Raw genomic sequence first — 17,500 nt, 5'->3', positions numbered from 1 at the left:
TTTCTCCCTCCCCCCTCTCTCTCCCTCCCCCCTCTCTCTCCCTCCCCCCTCTCTCTCCCTCCCCCCTCTCTCTCCCTTTCTTTTTCTCTTTATTTCTTTCTCTTTCTCTTTTTCTCTCAATTCCTTTCCCTCACTCACTCTCTCGCTTTCTACCTTTCTCTCTCCCTCCCTCTCTCTCTCCCTCTCCCTCTCTCCCTTTCTATCTCCCTCCCTCTCTCCCTCTCTCTCGCCCCCCTCCCTCCCTCTCCCTTCCCCCCCCCTCTCTCTCTCTCTCTCTCTTTCTTTTCTCTTTTCTCTCTCTCTTTCTTCATCTCTGGAATTTATGAACAACAAGAATTCCCTCTATCTATCTATCTATCTATCTTTTTCTCCCTCTCTCTCACTCTCTCCTTCATTCTCCCTCTCTCTTTCTGTTTCTCTCTCTCTCTCTCTCTCATTTGTTCTCTCTCTGTCTCTCCTCCTTGTCTCTTTCTCCCTCCCTCCTCCCCTCTCTCTCTCTTTCTCTTTTTTTTCTCTATTTCTTTCTCTTTCTTTTTTCTCTCTATTTTTTTCTCACTCACTCACTCACTCTCTCGCTTTCTATCTTTCTTTCTTTCCATCTATCTCTATCTCTCTCTATATATCTTTCTCTCTTTCCATCTATCTATATCTCTCTCTCTATCTATCTATCTATTTTTCTATCTCTCTCTCTCTCTCTCTCTTTCTTTTTTTCTTTCTCTCTCCCTCCCTCCCTCCCTCCCTCACTCCCTTCCCCTCCCTCCCTCCCTCTTTTTCTTTCTCCCTCCCCCCCTCTCTCTCTCTTTCTTTCTTTCTTTCTCCAGCCCCCCCCCTCCCTCCCTCCCTCCTCCCTCCCTCCCTCCTCCCTCTCTCTCTCTCTCTCTCCCTCCTCCCCCCTCTCTCTCTCCCTCCTCCCCCTTCTCTCTCTCCCTCCCCCCCCCCTCTCTCTTTCTCCCTCACTCTCTCTCTCTTTCTATTTTTTTTTTTTTTTTTTTTTCTTTCTTTCTTTTTCTTTTTTTCTCTTTCTGTAACCCATCACTCCAGCAGTTGTCCACTCGATGCCTTGGTTGTGATCCGGTGGAATAAACAGACAGACGTTCACTTGTCATACTCTTTATCCTGGACTCTTGTTAATACACTAGGCCGGAGGTCATAGCTGTTCGCTCTTGTCTGTCAGTCTGACCTGATCTGCCTTGATCTGCCTTCTGTGTCCTTCTCAAGTATGAACCCTGATTCACTTTCTACGCCTCAAGCCTTCCGTTAGTAAATACAGCTGCTGGAAAAGCTGGAGTTTCGAGTCGGAAACGAACGTAGGAAACAGGACACGTCAGATGAAAACAAACTGCCAACCGATATAACATTGAATTAAGTTGAAATATGTAATTAATGCCTTAGGTCGCATAATGTTAGCAGGTGGCTTACACTTTCTTTCTCTCGCTCTTTTTCTCTTTCTCGTTTTCTTTCTCTTTTTCTCTCTCTTTCTCCTTTTCTCTCTCTTTCTCTTTTTCTCTCTCTTTCTCTTTTTCCCTCTCCTCTCTCTCTCTCTCTCTCTCTCTCTCTCTCTCTCTCTCTCTCTCTCTCTCTCTCTCTTCCTCTTCTCCTCTCTCTCTCTCTCTCTCTCTCTCTCTCTCTCTCTCTCTCTCTCTCTCTCTCTCTCTCTCTCTCTCTCTCTCTCTCTCTCTCTCTCTCTCTTTCTCTTTCTCTTTTTCTCTCTCTTTTTCTCTCTCTTTCTCCTTTTCTCTCTCTTTCTTTCTCTTTTTCTCTCTCTTTCTCTTTTTCCCTCTCCTCTCTCTCTCTCTCTCTCTCTCTCTCTCTCTCTCTCTCTCTCTCTCTCTTTTTCTCTCTCCTCTCTCTCCTCTTCTCTCTCTTTCTTTCTCTTTCCTTTTTCTTCTCTTTTCTCTCTTTTTTCTCTCTCTTTTCTTTCTTTTCTTTTTTTTCTCTCTCTTTTCTTTTTCTCTTTTTTTTTCTCTCTATTTCTCCTCCTTGTTTTTCTCTCTCTTTCTTTTTTTTTCTCTCTTCTCTCCTCCTCTTTCTTTTCCTCCCCCCTCTATCTCCCTTTCTCCCCCTCCCCCTCTCCCTCTCTCCCTCCCTCCCTCTCCCCCCCCCCTCTCTCTCTCTTTCTCTTTTTCTCTTTTCTCTCTCTCTTTCTTTTCTCTTTTCTCTCTCTCTTCAGCTCTGGAATTATGAACAGCAAGAATTCTCTCTCTCTCTATCTATCTTTCTTTCTCTCTCTTTCTATCTCTCTTTCTTTCTCTCTTTCTCTCTGTCTGTGTTTCTCTCTCTCTCTCTCTCTTTTTTTCTCTATCTCTCCTCCTTGTCTCTTTCTCCCTCCCCTCCTCTCTCTCCCTTTATTTTTCTCTTTTTCTCTCAATTTCTTTCCCTCACTCACTCACTCTCTCGCTTTCTATCTTTCTCTCTCCCTCCCTCTCTCTCCCTCTTCCTCCCTCTCGCTCCTTCTCTCCCTCTCTCTCCCTCCCTCTCCCTCCCTCCCTCTCCCTTCCCCCCTCTCTCTCTCTTTCTCTGTCTCTTTTCTGTCTCTCTTTCTTCATCTCTGGAATTTATGAACAACAAGAATTCCCTCTATCTATCTATCTATCTATCTTTTTCTCCATCTCTCTCACTCTCTCCCTCATTCTCTCTCTCTCTTTCTGTTTCTCTCTCTCTCTCTCTCTCTCATTTGTTCTCTCTCTGTCTCTCCTCCTTGTCTCTTTCTCCCTCCCTCCTCCCCTCTCTCTCTCTTTCTCTTTTTTTTCTCTATTTCTTTCTCTTTCTTTTTTCTCTCTATTTTTTTCTCACTCACTCACTCACTCTCTCGCTTTCTATCTTTCTTTCTTTCCATCTATCTCTATCTCTCTCTATATATCTTTCTCTCTTTCCATCTATCTATATCTCTCTATCTATCTATCTATCTATTTTTCTATCTCTCTCTCTCTCTCTTTCTTTTTTTCTTTCTCTCTCTCTCCCTCCCTCCCTCACTCCCTTCCCCTCCCTCCCTCCCTCTTTTTCTTTCTCCCTCCCCCCCTCTCTCTCTCTTTCTTTCTTTCTTTCTCTCTCTCTCCAGTGCTCCCTCCTCTCTCTTTCTTTCTTTCTTTCTCCAGCCCCCCCTCCCTCCCTCCCTCCTCCCCCCTCTCTCTCTCCCTCCTCCCCCCTCCCCCCTCTCTTTCTCCCTCACTCTCTCTCTCTTTCTATTTTCTTTCTTTGTCTTTTTTTTTCTTTCTTTTTCTTTTTTTCTCTTTCTGTAACCCATCAATCCAGCAGTTGTCCACTCGATGCCGCGGTTGTGATCCGGTGGAATAAACAGACAGACGTTCACTTGTCATGCTCTTTATCCTGGACTCTTGTTAATACACTAGGCCGGAGGTCATAGCTATTCGCTCTTGTCTGTCAGTCTGACCTGATCTGCCTTGATCTGCCTTCTGTGTCCTTCTTAAGTATGAATCCTGAGTCACTTTCTACGCCTCAAGCCTTCCGTTAGTAAATACAGCTGCTGGAAAAGCTGGAGTTTCGAGTCGGAAACGAACGTAGGAAACAGGACACGTCAGATGAAAACAAACTGCCAACCGATATAACATTGAATTAAGTTGAAATATGTAATTAATGCCTTAGGTCGCATAATGTTAGCAGGTGGCTTACACTTTCTTTCTCTCGCTCTTTTTCTCTTTCTTGTTTTCTTTCTCTTTTTCTCTCTCTTTCTCCTTTTCTCTCTCTTTCTCTTTTTCTCTCTCTTTCTCTTTTTCCCTCTCTCTCTCTCTCTCTCTCTCTCTCTCTCTCTCTCTCTCTCTCTCTCTCTCTCTCTCTCTCTCTCTCTCTCCTTCCTCCTCTCTCTCCTCTCTCTCTTCTCCCCCTCCCCTCCTCCTCCCTCCTCTCTCCCTCCCTCCTCCCCTCCCTCCTCTCCCTCCCTCCCTCTCCTCCTCCCTCCCTCCTCCTCTCCCTCCCTCTCTCTCTCTCCTCTCCTCCTCCCTCCCCTCTCTCCCTCTCTCTCCTCCCTCCCCTCTCCCTCCCTCCCTCCCCCCTCCCTCTCCCTCTCTCACTCCTTCCTCCCTCCCTCTCCCTCTCCTCTCCCTTTCCTACTCCCTCCCTCCTCCCTCTCTCTCTCTCTCTCTCTCTCTCTCTCTCTCTCTCTCTCTCTCCCGCCCTCTCTCTCTCTCCGCTCATCTCTCTCTCTCTCCCGTCCTCTCTCTCTCTCCGCTCATCTCTCTCTCTCTCTCTCTCTCTCTCTCTCTCTCTCTCTCTCTCTCTCTCTCTCTCTCTCTCTCTCTCTCTCTCTCTCTCTCTTCATTTCTGGAATTTATGAACAGCAAGAATTCAAGGAAAGAATTAAAGTAAACTATTATCTCATTAAAGAAAGAAAAGAGAAAGTATCAGGTATTTTGCTATACGACATAAACTCTGGTACACTGAAGTGAAACAATGACTGATGTGAATTACTCGCTAATTATCACGGTGCAATTTGTAAAAATGAATTGCGCAACACCAACAAGGTATGATTTATATTACACTGATGATTACTTCAAGGAAACTCATTATGAAATGTTATAAGCTTTACCGTAAAAAGTCTTGAAGTCATTATGTTCTTTTTGTTCCTTTTTGTTCTTTTTGTTCCGGGTTCCTTGTGATTTCGATAGTTAACTGCTTACCGTGAGAGTGAATGGAAAATGTAGTTTCCATTGCGAGGAAGTGGAAAAAGAAATGAAATGAATTATCAGTTACATAAAAAAAATCGATGGAGACAAGTTTAGGGAACCAATTTTCATTTTTTATTGATTTTTTTTTAGGGACTCGGTCAGCTAGTGAGATTACAATTTGTTTTAGCGTTTAACTCTTAGAGACTTGATTGGAATTCTAAGTTCAAATGCGCTGCAGTTGAAATAAACGAGTTGATGTTTAAGTTTCGAGGATTTGTGAAGATCAAATCCATTACTTTTTTTTTAAGTGTATTGCCATTTTTTACTACCAGTGTGTTAGCATTGTAGAGCGTTTTCACCATTCGAACGTGTATTAAAGAAAATACTAAGCAAAACAAACAGGTAGGCTCTGTTTATGTGGCGAAAATTGTATCATTATTCGAATTATATTTAATTATACCGTCTATCAGTTTAGAAAGGGTTTCGTGGGTGTTATCAAGTCAGCACTTGTTCCTTATGGTGAATTCTGATGTAGTCTAATGTACAAGACACGCCATTTCTGTCACAGTTTCTGATATAGTATTGAATGATAGGGTTTGTAGGATATTTACCGTTGACTTTTGCGAATGTCAGTCGACGTTGGGTCATTTTTGCAGTATAGTGGAAAATTAAAAGCAGTTCACTTTTTCTGCCAATCCATATATTGAAATGTGGACACTGAACTACACAGTAATGTATTAACTCAGTCGAATGTTCCTTCTTTTAGGTGTCGAACACCGCAGGCCTTCCTCGCTATGCTCGCGATCCCAGCTCGCCTCTCTCCGAAGAGCAGATCCTCGCCGCGGCTGGAGTTGAGGGCCGCCTCCACCAACTCCCTCGGCTCGAACAGGTCCTTCCCCGGCGCCGCCCTCGAGGAGTTTGCCAGCGACGTAGAGGTGGACAGCAGCTTCCTTGGGGGCGGGATGAGGCTCAGCGTCGGCAACGACCCCTTCCAGAACATGAACGACTACCCCTTTACCCCGAACATCACTGTGTCCGGAGAGACGAGGTCCTGCGTGGACATCATGCCGTCCGGGAAGAGAGATCCCGCGGACGAGTTCGAGGCGTGCGGGGACGCCATGTTCTTCACGGACTCGACGTCCCTGAACGAGATCCAAAACGGCGAGGCTCAGCAGGCCTTCGAGACGGCGCTCGACTACCACCGCCGGATGTCGGTCAGCATGGAGGAGATCAATCTGTCACGGGACTCGCGCGAGGAGGAGAGGACCCCCAAAATGATCGAATACCTGAAACACGCTCATCACAATTACAGCAAGAGTAACATGAACATCATTTCAACGCCTGTCAATGAGACGGCAGATAAGAGCACGGTCAAGAGTTCGCTTTACAACACTTTCGCAGCCATTGAGGAAATGATGGTCTCCCCCTTGAAGAGCTTTCACGAGAAAGTGAGAAAAAGGCTGAAGAAGATGACTTCCCCGACGCAGCACAGGTACGAGACCTTCACGGAGAGTCCGACGTCTGAGGGAAGTGCAAGAGTCGGCTGTAGATCAAAGGGAAGCGACTCCGCTGAGGAAGAGTTCATTCCCGAAGGACCGCGTCGAGAAGCAGACGAGTCCGAGCAGTTAGACAACACCTTTGTCTTCATCGAGGAGGTCGTATCGAAAGATCCCCGAGGGCCAATATGGGCCTGGAAGCGAAAGGAGGACGAGGTTTACGGATGCAGCGTGACGGGCGTCGCCGACGACCAGTTGGTGACTCCGAGGACACCCTGGCACTCTCCGATCCGCGACCTGAAGACGCAGAACCAGGGGGGCCTCCCGAACATTTCCTGGTCCTCTCCCGCTGCCACCGATCCCCTCTCCAGTGCCGGCGTCTCCGAGGATAATAACTGCGGCCGGGGATACTTGTGTCGCATTTACGTCCCGTCGTGGCTGGTGTGGAGGCCCAAACTCTTCGCCTTCGTGTGCGAGTTCGAGCGCCATGCCGGCCTCAATTCCTTCGTCGATCTCATGCTGGAGGAACCGAACCCCGAGGAACACTGGCACGTCGTCCGCTCGAAGGACATCACGCCTCCTGGTGAGTCTGAAAGTTGTTTCCTTTGCTGATGATGAGTAGATATCGGTTCAGACTTTCAAGTCAAGTTAATTAATTCATATGTTATTATCTACGGGAAAATGTTATTTCGGAGGAGAGCAAACTTTAATAATTTTGTCTTGTAATATTATTGCGGCACAACTTTTGTTAAGTGAACCGTTAATATTTCGTATTTAGTCGCCATCAAACTGTCAATATGTTTATTTTCTCGCTAAGAGTAGATTCTCAAAATCAAGTTCTGTTGTTCATGTTCGAGAACGTTACGAGAAAATGGATAAATAACTTAACCAGTCTGAACGCGTAAACAACAATGGTGACTTTGATACCGATAGAAAGCCTAGTAAAAGATATTTATTTAAAGCAGTGTCATTTGTCACTCTCCGTCCACGTGTATGAATGTCAATTGAGAAATATTAGAAGTAAATCATAAAGAGAAACTTTACACCAAGAGACCATTTTCCCTTTTTTATGAGGTGGTGTGACAAACTTGTGTTCATATTGATAAATTCATTTTGATATATAGGTCAAGTGTAGTTTGACTTCTCTGCCTTTCTCTTATATTATATTTATTCATTCTCAAGTCATCTTGCATGTTTTTTCTCACTTATCTGAACCGAGATTGTTGTAAATAAGCCTGCATTGAAGATACAACATAATCAGTCGATGCCAATTTGCTTATTATGTATGGATCATAGGATTGCATGCTTATTTTTTTATGAATGTAAGAAGACAAAATATAGTTGATACAAAAAAACAGCAATATACAAATTGCCAGGGCATTTTAAAATAATGATTGATAAAACTCACACGTTATACCATCTTTAAAAAATGAAACCCCTACGTCTTAAATTCCAGTGCCTTTTTAAAATGACTGGAATCACTAATACCAACACACGCCTACACCACCTACACCCCCACCTCCACCTCCACCTCCACCTCCACCTCCACCTCCACCTCCACCTCCACCTCCACCTCCACCTCCACCTCCACCTCCACCTCCACCTATCTATCTATCTATCTATCTATCTATCTATCTATCTATCTATCTATCTATCTATCTATCTATCTATCTATCTATCTATCTATCTATCTATCTATCTATCTTTCCATCTATCTTTCCATCTATCTTTCCATCTTTCCAGAGGTTGGAGAAGACCGAGTGATCCACGTCCCACGGGGGATGGTCTGGGTCCGTACTTCCACCTCGGGTTTCCTCACCACGAAGGCTCGCTTGAGGGACATTGCACACCATAGGCCCCTTCCTTGCACCTGGAGGGCCGTCACGGGCAAATCGAAGCTTGTGAGGGTTCAGAAATCGCGTGGGAAGCACTTGGTTCATAATTCGTAATGTTTGGTTTGAGTTTTTTTTTTTTTTTTTGCTTTTTTTTTTCTTTTGAGATGGTAGAATATTTGTTTTACATGCTCCTTTGATGGTAATTTCAGTTTCATTTTTTTTTTTTAAAGAGAGCTTGGTGTATTTTTACTTATTTAAATATGAATTAACAATTTACCCATTTTCCCAATAAAGTTGTAGTAAATTCTCATTCCTTTTGAGTTTTGGTTATTTATTTATATAATTTATTTTTATTTGAAGTTTTCAAAACAGTATCACATATAAAATATACACACATATTCGCATTCATGTTTTTTTCAGTTTTCACTGCTTGTGACATTAATTCTCCCAGACCCACAGAAATCCAGTTAAGAGTACTTGAACACACACAGTAAAAGTGCTCATACTCTCAATCAAACATATTTATCCATTCAAGTTTTTTATAAACACACCAGTACATTCATACATTTATTATATTTCTTTACAATAAGTATTTACACAACAGAGTCTTCTAGGGATGCCTAAAATGGCAACTATTATCCAACAACCTGACATAGTATAAATGCTCTATGTTGTTTCAATCCTTTTTATTATCATCTTCAATCCTGTCATTGCTGATAACCACAGGATTAAAAATCTTTCACTACAGCATATAAACAGATTTTTAGAACATTTCTTTATGCTAAACTAAAGCAAACCTTCATAAACTGAGCAAATACCACAATGTTATTTACAAATAATAAATAATCTCTATGAAAATTTGCACATCATTATATAAATCTTTAGCTCTTGCTCGTATGAAAGTCAATATTTCCTAGTATGGTCCTTCTATATTATACAATTTGCGTAAATACACGGCAATCGTATTTACAGTTCTACGATGGTAAAACTGCACAATAGGCACCTAATATCTTTGGCTGTACTGTAGATGGATTTTAGAAATCAATTTTTTTTTTTAAATAAATTTCAGCATTGTTGAGTCTAAAAACTAAATCACATAATAGAATCATACAGGATGAAAGTTACAAAAATTTAATACAGCTCATGTTTCTGCAACGTCCCTATAGTAAGGCTGCTAATGGGTGGTCCACTTGTGATTTGTAGCCTCCAAGCATCATAGAAGTTGGGTTTTCCAGAATATTTTTGAGCTCTTCAAGGAAGGCAGCGGCTGTATCGTCGTCTACGCCGGCACGATCATATGACAGCGTGGCCCTCATGCATGTTACTGGTAGACCATTCTCATCTGAAATGAAATAAATTATATACAAAATAAGGGTACTCATATCAAAGATTATTTCCACATGTTCTCTTAAATATGTCATATTTAACTAGAATAATTTTCATTAGGGAATTTGGCCAATTTTTCACTCACCTATGTTGACAATCCCTGAACCCACAGCCAAAATGCCACACTGAGGAGGGTTGATAATTGCACTGAACTCGCTTATTCCAAACATACCCAAGTTAGAGATTCTGTAAAGAAAAAATAAACAAACCTAAATAAGTATATAGTCAAAACAAGGTTTACAGTCATGATTAAACAGGTATAACATATATTAATAGGTAGAATACGAGTACTGTAAAAGTCATGATTTATAATTTAATCATATGCCTCTGCTAAACACCTTTATGCATAACTGAACACCTAAAAAAAGTTATGTTATTAGCAAGAAAACGAACAAGAGAAATAAGAGTGAATATATTCAACCCTAATGTAGAAGCTCACGTGAAAGTTCCTCCTTGGAATTCGTCTAGCTTCAGTTTATTCTCCCTCGCTCTGGTTGCTAGATCGCGTACTTGGCTTGCAATCTCCTCGATACCTATGGAGTCCGCACCGCGAACAATAGGGGTAATAAGGCCTGTGGGTGTGGCCACTGCAATACTCATGTCCACTTGACTGGCATATGTAAGCTGAAATGTATGTGTTCATTTATCTGTGTCTAGTGTATGTAAAACATTTAGGGTATTCTGCAGTTTCATTAATGTTAAAAATGTTATTGCTCTAATATATACATACATATAATTTTAATTAATAAAAAAAAACCTTGTGACAAACAATATATAATCCAGTTTTACACATGAAAATGAATTGCATTAGATAGCATCACATATAAAGTCAAACAAACTGCAAAACCATATATGGGAATGATAACCCTGCACCCTATACAAATTTATAGCCAAAAAAGAAAAAAGGGAAAAAAAAAAAAACTTTTAATTATTACCATCTACAAGTAAAGAATATACAATCATATATATATATATATACATATATATAAGAAATGCTTACCTGGTCCCCTTGCCAGACACAGTTCATCTCCGGACATTTGGCAAGTGCAATGGACACGGCCTTGATGATGAGGTCATTGACACTCACATTAATTCCCTCGTTTTTATATTGCTTTCTCAGGGCCAGGAGCTTGTCCGATTGGCATTCTAGAGTGCCGTATGAATGGGCAATTCCACTCTGAAATACGTAACAGATCCTGGGATTAATATTTCACATTTGCATGAACACTGCTATGCAATCAGTTTGATCTTCATTTTTTTTTTTTTTTTAAATCTCAACTCTACCACTAACACTTAAGCAATTTCAAAATACATGACTAAAACATTTAAATTCATATATGAAATTTCACATGAAATTTACAAATATAAAATCAATCAAATCAAAGTTTCTAACCATTCGTCTTTACCTTAGACTGTGTTAATCGTTTGGCAATGGTTCTCCTCATGCTGGTGACCTCAATGTCTTCATAACCATCCTCAGACACTCCAATAGTTGGTGGAGGAGCAGGAACAGAAGGTGTAGGAGCTGGTGTAACTGGTGCCAATGGAGCAGATGCAGGTTTTGGTGCCACAGGTGGTGGTACTGAAAGAACGTATACAGTTGTTAAACTTGCCCTGAATAATGAGCACAAATATCTATATACTATATATCTTACATAAACTGCATCAGTTCAGAAGCCAAGGACATGAAGTTAAAAACAAAAACACACACGCACGCAAGCACGCGCAATCACCTAGACATATGTGGCTAATTCATCAAAAACTCTGGTATCTAACAAGCTTGAATGGGTGATAAGCTGATTGCAGTAACAGAATATATGATATAATATATAATTATTATTATTAAATAGAAAAATTCAAAAGAAACAAAAAAAAAAAAAAAAAAAAAAAAAAAATAATATAAATATATATATATATTTTTTTTCCAAAAAGTTCTCATTATTTCAAAATAAAAAAAAGGAAAGAAACCTGTAAAGTAAACCTTTCCTTACTTAACAATTAAAAAATGTCAAACTAACTTGACATTGAAGGTACATACTACAAAAAGAAAAGCTTACAAATCAACAGAGATATAAAAAAATCAAATCCAAAAAAATCACAGAAAAAAAAGAAAAGAAAAAAAGAAAAAAAAGAAAAAAAGATGCTATACCTGCAGATACTGGGAGTGGCTGCAGACTCTTCTCCTTGATGTATTTGAGAACGTCTCCTTTTAAGAGAATTCCATGTGGACCTCCCGGGGGTACCTGCTCAGCGGCCAGGCCATATTGCTCCAGCAGTAGACGGACAGATGGCCCATAATTGCTGCATTGAAAGGAAATGGGGGTTTATTTTTCTTTTGTTTATGTAAATGGTACTGGAGTTATGTATTGAAATTAGTTCTGTATTTTTTTATTACTTTCCATTCAAAAAAAAAAAAAAAAAAAAAAAAAAAAAAAAAAAAAAAATCTTATTGCTGAAGCTTTTAGTTTTGTCTATATTTTTTGGTATGTATATTTAGATGTTATATATATTATCTAGCATATAGTAATAACAGTATAGTTATTATAGTTGTCATAAGCTATATTTTCACTTCATATCCAATTATAAAATAAACAATTTTCTTCATATATTTGTATTTCCCCCAAAATACTCACAATATATATTACCTGATGTGTTATCTAAAGTATACTAGTGTTAATTCATATGAACATTATTTCAGAGCTGGATGAAACCTACACTGAAGGGAACTCTGCATGAATACTGAACACCTGCAATACTTTAGGCTTAACTTTAAACTCTCAAAGATATAGGTCTCTAAAAGCTGATCCGTTATAAATATCCCTCTACCAGATCCTATGCTGAAAGGGTAGCCCATAAAAATAGATTTCTTATTTTCTGCAGTATTAAAAACTCTTAATGCAAAAGGTCAATAGGCTTTACTCAAAAATGAAGGGACCAATTCTAGTTGATTGAGCACCAGTCATCCAAAGTATCCTTTTTCAGTATTTAACATGGACTCATAGTCAAAATATTTTCCTTCAAAACCTCATTTTCAATTAACAATGGTGTTTTGCGAGTGCAAAAAATGGGTGTGGTCTAGTTTGCAGTATGGAAACCATAAACTTTATTCCTCATTTAGAGGTAATTTGGGTGCAATTTTCAATCAATTTTGAAGCGGTGAACTGGAGACATTCTAATAGCATTATGAATCTTGGGGGATCAAATGGTAAAAAAGGAGAGATGTCTAGAAAAAAAAAAAAAATCTAAAAATGAGGAAAGGAAAAAGGGAAATCACAGCAAAAGCTTCTCCAGAAAAACAAAATATAATTCCTGCATACCCATGAACATGGCTAACTTCAGCCGCAGCTGCTGCAGGAGCATCACCTGCAGCAGCAGGAGAGGCTACAGACTCCTCGCCAGCTGGGATTTCTATGGTTTTCCAGTCCTCTCCTTCAGGAGCTAAGACTGCGATAAGAGTTCCTACTTTAATATCCTTTGAGTCATCAGGTACCTGGCAGAAAAGAAAATGAGGATGGTTATTATAATTCTACATTACTGTCCTAAAATCAATCACTGAATCATTACAAGTTTTGCTAAGTTTCTATATGACATATTGTTATTACAGAAAAAGGACCCACACACACACAAGCACACATACACAAAAAAAGTTATGATGACAAAAAGGTAGAACATCAGAAAAAAAATGTTACTCATCTCTCTATAAAACAGATTCTTCCTATATTTAATAAACAAATAGAATCAGTTGTTTAAACTTTCACTTAAAACATGAAAGACACACTCATACAATCACTGTTTCTATAAGCTTCATAAAACCATCTTACAATAACAGGTAGCTTAATATTATATATATATAGCTATTTGATAGCCAGAATTTTATAACTTAATAGTACTTTATGTAACTTTCATTTGAATACACTCAGTCTCTTAAGTAGATGACTACACAGGAAAACTGTATACAAAGAAACAGTGATTGAGGTAAAAGTACACTCGTACTAAAAAAGTACTACAAAATGTCATTCTTCAAACAATAGCCAAAATGTCCTGGCATGATATAAACTGAATATAACATTCACAACTTATAAAAAAAGGAAGAAAAAAAGTCAAAATACAAATTAAACTTTTCCTCCAAAGAGTAAACCCATTAACTGATAAGATTATTTTCTTCTGCCTTTTAAACTAAGTTTCAATCAATCTGTACAATATTACTGACATAATCAAGAGAAGTACCACTATCTTACAATATTAAATGAATTATTATTTTTTAATCTACTGATCGAACACTTCCATACACCCACATCATATTATCAAATTACTGTCCCGAACTCATTTCCTGCTCTTTTTTTTCACACCATTGAATAAAGGTATTTATCTTTACATAACCCTCATCAGCTATAGATTTATTACCAAGTGATTCATACCAGGGCAGTCTGGGCAGTGCAGTTGCATTGTTGCTAAACAACTACTGCACTTTGTTGCAATGTATCACCTCTTAAACCTAAAATCAAATCATGCACCCAACACAAATAATTAAAAAAAAATGAAGTATGTCTATTCATATGTCAATTGTAGCAATGCATTACAGTGGGATCATGTTGCATGACTAATATCAAATGCCCAATGAAAAGCAAAAAATTGACAATTGTTACATTCAAAAGAGGCAGAATATGCTTGAAATTCTAAGTCATAATCCCAAAGCAAACAGCCCATTGTACCACTGCACTACCCAGACAGCATACCTGGTGCAGAGAACAGGTGTCTGGTGTTAAGGATGGAGGGGGAGTGGTTCTGTCCTGGTCCTGCTTCGATGTTCCCCTATCACCATTATAGGGACTTTCTTGTGATTCATTCTCTGACATATTTTCACCAAGCTGACTCAAACTTTCTGCTTCTTTTGAAGTGTATTCATGGATATTAATCCCTTGGAGTGGATCCTCAAGAGTCTGTGGTTCTTCTTGCACAGCAGATCCAAAGACTTGAAGGTTTTCTTCTTGCAGCTCTGTCAGTTCTCCTGAAAGGTCAACAGGATCAGGCTTCTGGATGATGACTGCTTCTAAAGGCACTATCAAGGTTGTTGCTCTTGCCTCAGGGTATTCGTGAAGGACATTGGACTCACTCAGTCCAGAGTTATCTTCCTGTAGAACTGTAGTTTCAGTAGTGCCTATTTCTTGAAGGTTTTCTTTCTGGCAAGATGTCATTTCATCTTCAAAGTCTGTGTACTTCTCTCTCTTTTGAGGATCAGCAAAGTCTAACTTAGCAATATTCTTGGGTCCTGACGTGGGCTCTAATTCTGGCTGGTGATGGACAAACTCAGAATCTTCAGGAAAAGCTATTCCTTCCCTATTTTCTTGGATATCATCTACACTATCTGATGTTCTTGTCAAAGCAAACAACTGATCAAGTGTATAATCACCCTCTATAATCTCAGCCTGATTATCTTGCAACTCTTTCTCTCTAGCACTAATATTTTGAAGATTCTGATTTGCAGTTTGTGATTCCTTTGAAGAATATTCATGAATATTGACATTCTCAAATGAATCTTCAACTGACAGTGCCTCTTCCTGTACTTCAGTTCGAAACACTTGGAGGTTCTCCTCCTGCAATTCTGTGTGTTCTCCTGAGAGGTCAACAGGATTTGACTGTATTGTTTCTACTGCTTCAAGGGGAATTATCAAGGTTGTCACTCTTTCCTCTGGGTACTCATGAAGAACATTAGATTCCCTTAGGCCAGAGTCATCTTCCAGTATAACTGTACTTTCAACAGTTCCTATTTCTTGGAGATTTTCTTTCTGACAGGAGGTAAGTTCATCTTCAGTGTCCAAGTACTTCCCTCTCTTTTGAGCATGGACATCTGCAAAGTCTAATTTGGCAATATTCTGTGGTCCTAATATGGGTTCTAATTCTGGTTGGTGGTGGACAAACTCAGATTCTTGAGGAATACCTCCTTCTGCTATCCCATTTCCTCTTACATCATCTATAACTTCCGGTGCTCTTGTAAGAGCAACTAACTGCTCTACTGTATAATCAAGTTGTGTTGTATCACTTAAATCTTCAGGAATTGGTTTCACGTTACTTACGGCATCAGACGAATTCACTATAGACCCTGATTCTATAACCTCATATTGGTTTCCTGCCTTTATAAAGGATTCCTTATCTGGTACTTGAACAGAGTCTTTACCTCCTTTCAATGAACTTGCATGCTGATGAGTTTCTTCAACTTTTGGTACAGGTTCACTTTTCACTTGAGCCATTCCGTGACCTTCCATTAATATGACTTCATACCATTTCAGTGTCTTCTTGGGATCTTCTTTGTGGTCCCTGATCCAGCTCTGATCCAGAATATTCACCTTGTCTTCTTGTTCTGCTTCTCGGACAATTTCTTCTGCTGCTGCGTCAACTTCCCCTCTCCTTATCTGTTTTCTGTGCTGTTCATCAACATCGGGTTTTGTTGAGTGTTTCACTTGTATGGTGTCTTTTGGGTAACTTGTCTTTTCTTGCTTTCCAGTTTCGAGTTCACTTTGTTTTGTTGTCTCTGATTTACTAATTCCTGCCATATGGCTGTGTGCTTCAGAGAAATGGTCCAAGAAGGATCCACTGTCATCGTCTCCACCAAAAGCAAAAAGTCCAGCTGTAATTGCAGTATAATAAGATATAAAAATCCATTGCACTCAAACACCACAAACAGAAACCTAAAACAGATGACGACAGCAACTGCTACTACCTCAGCACCATGACGTAACCATGACGCTGAAAGGTAATGGTAAGAACAACGCCAAAAGAGAGTGACAATAAATCCTCTGCAGTCTAAAACTCCGACCTCCTCCGTCAACTCCCGCACAAAGCATAAATCCCCCTCCCCTGCCATGGCCACCCTCCTCCGCATGCAACGTACCAAGATCTTAGCCAGGGTGCCCTCCTCCTCTGTATCCATCGTCACCACGGCTTTATCTGTCTGAATGTCACACAGGGCGTCTCCTGGCTGAATGGGGTCTCCCTCTTTCTTTAGCCACTTGACGATGGTTCCCTCCATCATCGTGGGGGAAAGGGATGGCATTTTAAGAGGCAAACCTTCCGCTGTGAGAGGGATCATAAGCTGCGTTAAGTTATTGTTCCTTTGGCAAGGTCTGAAGAAAGGAATGATAGAAAGATGAGAAATGGAGATCAAGAGTGGCAAAAAATAAGAAAATAGGTAAGGAAGATGAACAGTAAAAAGGAAAAAGATGAAAGGGGAAGAAGTAACTAAAGAGAAGGAATATATAAAGAAATAACTAGTATAAGTCTTATCTAGATTTCAGATTCATGTGGCAGAAAAGGAAAGCAAGAAAGCTACAAAAAAAATTTAACAAGACAACAAATAAAAACAAAGAAATTAAGGCAATAAGTATATAGATAAACAAATAGTGAATATTCACAATAAATCTTTAATAATCAATAATACAGGGGGATGAACATTGATACTGGACAGTTTTGTACAAATTTACATAAAAGATCATCCACAGAGAGAGAGAGAGAGAGAGAGAGAGAGAGAGAGAGAGAGAGAGAGAGAGAGAGAGAGAGAGAGAGAGAGAGAGGAGGAGAGAGAGAGAGAGAGAGAGAGAGAGAGAGAGAGAGAGAGAGAGAGAGAGAGAGAGAGAGAGAGAGAGAGAGAGAGAGAGAGAGAGAGAGAGAGAGAGAGAGAGAGAGAGAGAGAGAGAGAGAGAGAGAGAATACATAACTAAAACTATCACTTACAAGACTAAGCTTTGTAAATGATGCTAGCCTTTTGGGTTAGATCTAGTCTTAAGATAGGTTGGGTAGCTAATTGGTTCAGGTTAGGTTAGGTTATACTACCTTTGGGTAGATCTTAAGTTAAGGTTAGACGAAGTTACACCAGATTAACTAAGCATTTAAGTGTTGACTCGTAACTTCAACGGCAAAATGCATAAAAAATATTGATTAGCAATGATAATAAGAGTAACAAAGAATTCTTATTTTATGATAATTCAAAACACAGGGTAAGCAGGTGTGGTCAAGTTGGCTTACCAACTGACTCGCTGCGTCAATGGCTTAAATTTTTCTATGAGAAGTGATGGTTGCGGTAACAATTACCTGAGGTTGATGTGTGTGGAATTTGTGTTTTATTTTATTGTTTCTTTATTCTTGAACTGTCAGATTCGAATTTTCA

The 17,500-nt window shown here is 39.8% G+C and overlaps 2 protein-coding genes across 2 annotated transcripts in view; one reads left to right on the top strand and one right to left on the bottom strand.

Moving 5' to 3' along the window:
- LOC122242852 (uncharacterized) overlaps positions 1-8,266 on the top strand; it is a 9,645-nt gene extending 1,379 nt beyond the window's left edge. The window contains exons 2-3 of the mRNA XM_043000256.2: positions 5,389-6,701; positions 7,862-8,266. Coding sequence (XP_042856190.2) covers positions 5,417-6,701; positions 7,862-8,067 — 1,491 coding nt within the window. The 5' untranslated portion in view covers positions 5,389-5,416 and the 3' untranslated portion in view covers positions 8,068-8,266. The remainder of the gene's footprint in view (positions 1-5,388; positions 6,702-7,861) is intronic.
- A 241-nt stretch (positions 8,267-8,507) lies between these two features.
- The window catches only part of LOC122242851 (uncharacterized), a 9,833-nt gene continuing 840 nt past the window's right edge, over positions 8,508-17,500 (bottom strand). Inside the window, exons 2-9 of the mRNA XM_043000255.2 lie at positions 14,076-15,964; positions 12,657-12,829; positions 11,489-11,640; positions 10,746-10,921; positions 10,340-10,516; positions 9,779-9,963; positions 9,425-9,525; positions 8,508-9,295 (exon numbers count right to left, since the gene is read on the bottom strand). Coding sequence (XP_042856189.2) covers positions 9,114-9,295; positions 9,425-9,525; positions 9,779-9,963; positions 10,340-10,516; positions 10,746-10,921; positions 11,489-11,640; positions 12,657-12,829; positions 14,076-15,964 — 3,035 coding nt within the window. The 3' untranslated portion in view covers positions 8,508-9,113. The remainder of the gene's footprint in view (positions 9,296-9,424; positions 9,526-9,778; positions 9,964-10,339; positions 10,517-10,745; positions 10,922-11,488; positions 11,641-12,656; positions 12,830-14,075; positions 15,965-17,500) is intronic.

This window comes from Penaeus japonicus, unplaced genomic scaffold (assembly GCF_977035675.1).
Source record: "Penaeus japonicus unplaced genomic scaffold, GWHDUDI00000001_assembly GWHDUDI00000027, whole genome shotgun sequence".
NCBI classification, from domain to species: domain Eukaryota; kingdom Metazoa; phylum Arthropoda; class Malacostraca; order Decapoda; family Penaeidae; genus Penaeus; species Penaeus japonicus.
This window is presented reverse-complemented; position numbering and strand designations above follow the sequence as displayed.